The 8,132-nt window shown below is 38.6% G+C and overlaps 1 protein-coding gene across 1 annotated transcript; it reads right to left on the bottom strand.

Moving 5' to 3' along the window:
* Nucleotides 1-6,093: 6,093 nt before the first annotated feature.
* On the bottom strand, nucleotides 6,094-7,146 carry LOC149303058 (zinc finger protein 862-like). The gene has a single exon (XM_089481817.1). It carries the CDS (start codon nucleotides 7,144-7,146, stop codon nucleotides 6,094-6,096), a length of 1,053 nt encoding a protein of 350 aa, XP_089337943.1.
* Nucleotides 7,147-8,132: the final 986 nt, after the last annotated feature.

The following is an 8,132-nucleotide window of genomic DNA, read 5'->3' as shown; positions in this document are numbered from 1 at the left end:
CATATGACGTCAGACGCCGGCGATCAGCAGTGAAGCGCCGGCACCCGAGACAAACGCCTCACGCTTCCAACACAGGAGTTTAAGGTAAGTGACCGGGGCGGGGGGGGGGAGATCCTGAGAAGGGGGGGTTAGGGAGTTAGAGGGGAGATACTGAGAAGGGGGGGTTAGGGAGTTAGAGGGGAGATACTGAGAAGGGGGGTTAGGGAGGGAGGTCTTACTGTGTGTGTGTGTCTTACTGTGTTTGTGTGTGTGTGTGTCTTACTGTGTGTGTGTGTCTCACTGTGTCTGTGTGTGTCTTACTGTGTCTGTGTGTGTCTCACTGTGTCTGTGTGTGTCTGTGTGTGTCTTACTGTGTCTGTGTGTGTCTTACTGTGTCTGTGTGTGTGTCTTACTGTGTCTGTGTGTGTCTCACTGTGTCTGTGTGTATCTTACTGTGTCTGTGTGTGTCTCACTGTGTCTGTGTGTGTCTTACTGTGTCTGTGTGTGTCTCACTGTGTCTGTGTGTGTCTTACTGTGTCTGTGTGTGTCTTACTGTGTCTGTGTGTGTCTTACTGCGTGTGTCTTACTGTGTTCATAGCTTATTCAGTTATTGTAATAAATATTTTAGCCCATTTTTTAGCTCAAAATATTTTTTCCTTTTTTTTCTCCTCTAAAATCTAGGTGCGTCTTATCAGCAGGTGCGTCTTATAGAGCGAAAAATACGGTATGCACTCCGAAGCCTTGTTCATTTTGTTCACTTCTGTGCTGTGCTAATAGTTATTCAGGCCTTACTTATTCAAGCACCTCTACCAATGACGTAGGCTTGAATAACTTTATTAAACAGCACATAAGTTAACAAAATGGACAAGGCTTCGGAGTTTGTAGTTTGTAGAGGTCTGGCCCTCTAAAACCATTCCAATTTCTCATGTGGCCCCATGGGAAAATTAATTGCCCACCCCTGCTCTAGATCTATGAAGGTAACATGAACTTAAGTGCATAGCATGGCTCAAAATTTGCTAGACTGGGTGAGTTAACAGATGAATCTTGTTAAATTGAAATTTAGCTTATGTTTCTTCAAAGCATCTGAATTGCTGAAATTGTAAACCTTAATATTGTTTTACAAAGAAATGTTTTTTAGATATCCCACTAAGTTGTAAATACCGTATTTGCTCGATTATAAGACGACCCTGATTATAAGACGACCCCCCCAAAATCAAAATATTAATTTAGGAAAAAAACAAAAAGCCTGAATATAAGACTACCCTATAGGAAAAACGTTTTACTAGTAAATATTAATTAATGTAAACTATTTTTTCATATTTAATAAAAGCTATGATTGAGAAAAATATATATTTTTTATTTCCTTTTATTTGCCAACCTGCCCCCCCAGTTATGCACATCTGCCCCCAGGCTTGCCACTCTGCCCCCAGAAATGCCTTATAACCACCTATTTGCCACTCTGCCCCTTGATGTGCCTTTTAACCCTCTACATGCCACTCTGCCTCCAGAAATGTCTTCTACCCTCCTATATGCCACTGTGCCCCATGATATGCCTTTTAACTCCCTATATGCCCCTCTGCCCCATGATATGCCTTATACACTCTGGCATATAGGGGGTTAAAGGGCATATCATGGGGCTGAGTGGCATATAGGGGGTTAAAATGCATATCATTGGGCTGAGTGGCATATAGGGGGTTAAAATGCATTTCTGGAGGTATATATATATAACTGCTGACAGCAATCACACTCCTATCAAGCCAAGGCAGCCAGTACATGCTGGAACCTGGGGCTGATAGTTGCGTGATTACAGCATGAATTTCACAGCAATAATATTGTTAGATATTTTAAACACTGGTATGCCAGTTTTACATTTGCCCTACATTGCGTAACAATTAGCATATAAGCTTTGATTGCTATTTTTCTATACAAGATATGCTTCCTAATATACACAAGTCCCTTATTTCTATTGAGGTTCAGCAGCAGGTCTGATTTGTGCAAATAGTAGCAAATGATGTGGATAATACCAAATACCAAATAACTAATATTTGTGTTATTGTAGAGAACATACATATACATACTTAAATACTAGCTCTACTAAAGACATTTTCCACATACGCTTATGTACCCCTCCCATGATGTCATGAGCCTACAATTGATTTTTTCTTTGTCCCTGCCCTAGTGATGTCACCATACTTAGCTCGAGCTTCCTGTTTATGACTATGGAAAGATTTACAGTGCTTCATAGCAATGTGTCAAAAAATATACCGTACTTTTATAACATGTGGCTACCCCTAAGATGTTTTTGGGACTCCATCATGCCCAATATCTAGTGGCATATTTAACTTTCTGCAATGCACTGCCATGTGTTATGAATGTGATATTTTGTTAGTAATGTTTTCTGTAATGCATTGCTAAACCTGGGTTCAGCCTGAAAACATAAGCTTTTGGTGAGAGGAAGGACCCTGGATTCATGACTAGTTCCGCTGTTATATTGTGGTTTTCTATTTTATATGTCCTAGGCTCTTGAAAATTGAATTTAGTGGGAAAATACTCATGATGCACCTCATGTTGCACATACTACGTTTTATAACGGTGGGTTATCTACTCTGTTTACAGTTGAGTCCGAAAGTTTACGTACACCTAGGCTAAAGACATTGAAATTCAAGTTTTCACAACTCCAAACATTTCATGTTACCATCCATTTCTTTTGAGTAGTAATTAATGCATCTACTCTGTTCATATCAGAGGTCATATTAAAGCATCAGTTATAGCCAGAAGTTTACAGAAATTGATGTAATGACTTTTTAGCATTTTCTGATTGGCCTATTGTCATAATTAGGAGTCACTTGGCACCTGTGGTTGTATTTAAGGGCCTACCTGTAGAGCCAGGACATTTTTTGCCCTTGATACCATGGGAAAATCCAAGCATCTCAGCCAAGTCCCCAGAAAAAAATAATTGTGCACTTCCACAAGTCCGCTTCCTCCTTGGGAGCAATTTCCAGGTACCAGGATCAACTGTACAAACAATTTAATGCAAATATAAAAAGCATAGGACCACATTGTTCAAGTAGGAGGCATCAATTAACTCCCAGCGTCCGAGAGTCTCAACTAAACTCAAAGACAACAACAATGGGGTTGGTGAAATGTTTGCAGGCATCAGGTAACAAAGTATCTACATTCATCGTTAAGATAGTCCTACATAGCCATGGCCTAGAAAGGCTGTCACACCAGGAAGAAGCCCCTACTTCAAGGCCAGCATAAAACAGCCAGAAATTTGCATGTGATCACATGACGAAAAGCTAGCCTTCTGGAGGAGTGTTCTCTGGTCAGATAAAACAAAAATTGCATGGAGAAAAAGGGATGAGGCTTTAAATCTTAAGCCTTCACCTGAATCCCACATAAAATTTGTGGACTGAACTGAAAAAGTTTGTTTGAGCAAGGAGGCCCACAAACCTGATTGATGAGAAGCTTGTGGAAGGCTATCCCAAGCATTTTAATCAAGTTAAGCAATTAAAAGGCAATGCCACCAAATATTAACAAAGTGTATGTGAACTTTTGACCCACTGGAATTCTGATATAGTGAATTCAAGCTGAAAGAATTCTGTCTGTAATCAATTGTTTTAAAATTACCTCTGATATGAGGTAGAAGTCAAAAGAAATGAACGGTCGTTATTTGGTGGGTTCCAGTTGGGTTGTTTATTTGTGGCTTTAATTTACTGTATAACAATATAGTGAAATACATTTTCGTACTGGATAGATATTGTTGGATTCACCAGCCATGCATGTCTTGTTTGATGGATTCACCAGCCATGATTTCCCACACACATCCCCTTGCCGCTCCCCTTCTAGTGCATACATTTGTGAAAAAATGTGTATAAAATCATGCAGGATACCATTTTCTCAGTTGGAATAATTAGGTAAAAATAAATTTTAGCTATAATATGATAAAGAGCCTAGCAGTTACATGCAAAAAAACAGAAAATATTGTCACTAATTAGAATGTGCCATATTATTTCTAATATATCTAGTTACAGATGGCAAAAAAAAACCATTTTAAACTTTTATTCACATAAGGTGATGGAAGTAAGGAAAATTAATATCATATACATGTAGTCTAAGCATTTTGATTTAGCCCTTAATGTTTAATAGCCAATATATCCTATATCCATACTACAACAGTAGAGTTTCATTTCTTTGGAGCACAGTCTTTACATATTTGCAGACACTGGACATTGTCACATCCCCTACGTCTCCTTATTATCCATGAGGATATTTGGCAGATTTTCGGGCAGTGTCCCACGTAGCTGCATGGGCTGGTTTCTAACATTCTCGATCTCCTCTGACTGACCAGGGAACAGTAAAGATCAACAGAAGCCCATGCTGTTGCAGTACAGACCTCCACTAGAGCTTCCATGTGGCCACCTTCCGACACTGCGGCTGAGCGCCATGAGGTGGCACTCCTGTTGCTTCCCACTCCTCCAACACTGATATCCACAGAACATAAAGTATCCCACTTTGGCATTTGATATTTTCGGAGTTAATGGAAGAGAATATTAATAATAGAATAGGATTGATGCTAAATACTAGATTTTATTGTAATTATATAATACAGATAAGACTCTAGCTGCAAAATCTAGAGAAAAAGAGTGTGTTTTGAGAAGACACTAATCACTGACATGTTTACCCTCTATGGTTCATGGGCATCCTTTAAGGAGGTAGTGATCAAATGCATCATCTGTAATCATAACGGTTTTGTGTGTACTTTTCTCTGCCCCAGTGATTTACATGATGGCACTTGCAAATTAAATACACAAGTCTAGTTTTTCAGGCTATAACCTGCTTTGCTGTCCTGAATTTTGGTAAAATGACAGCCAACACTCTGTTCCTTACAAATATGAAACAATATTGTTTAATAGCTGAAGTGGATTAAAAGAAAACATTAATGCGTTATTTGTCTTTTCTTAAGAGCGATTGAAGACTCTTAGACAAAAGGCAATTTCCTCTTGGCTTCTGGCATTCACGTAGTGTTTTACCACCCAAGCAAATTAACAAAAGAACAGTTAATTATTAGAAAATCCATTCCTTTTTTGAGTCACTGAAGTTGTTGGTCTGGTGGGATTGCCTTTGAAAAAGATTTATATTTATTTACAGTTAATTAAGATTGAGTGGGTGTTGTAAAATGTTTTGCTTTTATGTTGCTGTTGGGGACGTTTACTATATGCATTCCTTCCACCCACCTCAAATCCTCACTATATTGATGCTCTTTGCTGTGAAGACCAACCAAAGGGCCACCTGGTTCCTACTGATGATGATGGTGGCACTTCTAATGACTTTTTATTACCAGGCATGCGCTCATCAACATATCCTGTACACCTTGCAATTATCTGGTACATAATACCTGCATGATACACAAAAGGAGAGTAGTCTTCCGTTGAGTAGTCTTATGCTGAGTGAAAACCATGAGAGACTTAATTTCTGTAAGCAAAGATTCAGGTGCTTAAGGACCCCTTGTGAACACAGCCATCTAATATATTAGTTTTTATTAATTTATCCTGTGCCGCCATGGTATAATCTTAAATTAATCTAAATGCCGCCAAAACAATTGCTATGATAGTGCCCCTTTAAAGGTTGTGGAATATGATGGCACCTATGTTCCCTCTAATTTTTCTTAGGTGGTGTGCGTACAAAATTTCTCTTGTGCAATATTGATGGACATTGGGGGAACCTTTCTTGCATCTAGTGCAGACTGTGAGAGAGGTTTTAGTTTAATGAATTGACTTAAAAATAAGATAAGAAATCGTTTAGGTGAATGCCATTTGGATATGCTAATGAGAATCAAAACCTACCAGTTGGATGGAAATTCTATCAGTCTAGATAGAGTGTACAAAGAATATTTGTACACAAAACTGGTCATTTTTTAGTGAAAAGTCCACCATCTGAATGAAATTTGTTATCTGTTTGGATTTTATTTTCTCTTGCAAGGAAAACTGGAAATCAGTGAACTGTTGAACTATTACCTTATTATCAGCTGTTAGAAAAGAATGGTATTTTTTACATAGGACACTAACTTCTGCATTCCCAAACATGAAGTCACAATTTGAAATTAAGGATGTCTCACTCAAAAACTGACCATTCTTGCACCTCATCTCCAGGAAACCTTTCTTCCAAATGAACACAAAGAGAATTTATAAAATTCGTCAGGGGACGTGTATCTACTTTTTCTTCTACTTGGCTTAACAAAAACTGAACTTTTTCACTCCATAAAACATTATCTCCCAAATACTGCTTTCTGATCTTGTTTATTTTGCTGCGTGCAAAATGAAGGGCATCAATTGGTGTCAGGTTGGTCTCTTGCAGAATTTTACACAGGGCAGCCAGTTCTTCAAAGACATCACTTAAAACATGTAAAGCTATTTTATATGTCATGTTTGTCTGTTTCTTGTAACAGTATTTTGTGACCGGGTCATTTGACTTATCTTCTGAAAAGTATTTGATAAGTCCATCATAATTTTTTATTATTGCCAGCAATGCAAAGTGTCTAGATAACCATCTGACTTCATTGAGTGGTTTGAAAGCAACAGCAGTATTTTCAGTGGCCTCTGCGATTTCCTTAAATTTGCATCTTTTAACAGATGATCTTGAAAACACTGTATAAATCGTTCTCATTGAAGTATCAACATCTCTTATTAATTGTACTTGTTTCCGTGCATCACAAATGCCCAGATCTTCACGATGAGCAACACAGTGTTGCTGAACTAAGTGTGGAATGCTCTCTTTTAGTCGCGCCGCTACACCATTAACTTTTCCCAACATTAGTGAGGCACCATCGGATGTAAACATCACCATTTTATGAAGGTCAAGTTTCTTTTCTTTATAAAACTTCTTAATTGCCAAAACAATAGAAGGAGCATCGCATGCATGCAAATGAATAATTCCACCAAATACAGTTTTATACACATTACAATGTTTAGTTCGGAATTTGAAATAAAGAATAAGACATTTGGTGACAGATATGTCAGTGGTTTCATCAACTGTTAACGTGTGAAAAGCTGCTGATGCTACGTCTTCTAACATGTCTTTCTGAACAACATAGTTGATAGATTCAAGAAATTCAAACGCATAGTTTTTACTTCGCCAGCTATCTGTCATTTGCACATACTTTACCATATGTTCATTAATGTGTTAAAATGAATAGCTCGTTAAATTCAGTTCAACAGCCAACAACACGTTGTCTATAAGAACTTTGATTTTATCTGGGTTTGTTCGTTTTCGCTCTTTGTCTTCCGCACTCTCACGTAGCATGCGTAGCACGCCTGTAGCGGGTAGTGACGGGTTTTGTTGTCGAAGCTTCAATACACCCTCCATATGTGATTTACTTGCTAAATGACGTTTCAAAAAGTCAAGCTTCCAACTATCATCCCATTTCTTACCAGTAGCAAAATCACCAGAAACTTTTGCATCATGACAATACAGACATCGAAGTCCATTTTCTAAACCATACAAAAAAACTTCTCGCAGCGGTATGTTCATAGCCTCATGGGCTTTTGGTGTAGCTGTTTCTACAATTTCATTTAGCCATTCTACTTTAAAAGAACTTGCTGTTCTTTTGCGCTTTGACATGACTGAGTCACTTTAATGTATGAAAAGAAAGATTTTGAACTAGACAAAGTAAACTGAAATAGTGAATGAACAATGCAAGGCTAATATCAAAACCCAGCCTATGACAATTTAGGAGATACTGAAAAACCTGTAGTTGTCCAAGTTGCAGTAGATCAGGCAGACAGGCAAATGATGCACTAGACAGGGTGGCTTGAATGTTCAGGTTGGTCTCTTGGTCAGGCAATTGAGGGCTATTTCTTTTCCCATCACATGGCAGGCTGCAGGAATCTGGAGGACAGTATTTTTATATATTAAAGAAAATAATGATTTCCTATTTAATGATAGGAGGAAAATAAAGAAAAAAAAAAAGGGGGAAAAGTGTACAGGGTCTCAGTGGCGTCGGCAGGGGGGGCCAGAGGGGGCCATGGCCCCCCCTACATCATGCTGTGCCCCCTGGTGTGCCCCCCCAATTGAAACGCTGTCTTTTTTAAATTTTTTTAATAGACCCGGAGGAGAGAGTGAGAGGCACTGAGCGGTTGCTGAGGAATAAGTTC

The sequence above is a fragment of the Sceloporus occidentalis genome, unplaced genomic scaffold, assembly GCF_023333645.1.
Source record: "Sceloporus occidentalis isolate IW3139 unplaced genomic scaffold, rSceOcc1.0.p SCAF_16, whole genome shotgun sequence".
Lineage (NCBI taxonomy): Eukaryota > Metazoa > Chordata > Lepidosauria > Squamata > Phrynosomatidae > Sceloporus > Sceloporus occidentalis.
Note: the sequence above shows the minus strand (reverse complement) of the source record. Positions and strands in the feature narration are given on the sequence as shown.

What these genes read in the sequence shown, in the direction of transcription:
- LOC149303058 (XM_089481817.1), bottom strand. Translation starts at nt 7,146, where the DNA reads ATGGTAAAGTATGTGCAAATGACAGATAGCTGGCGAAGTAAAAACTAT.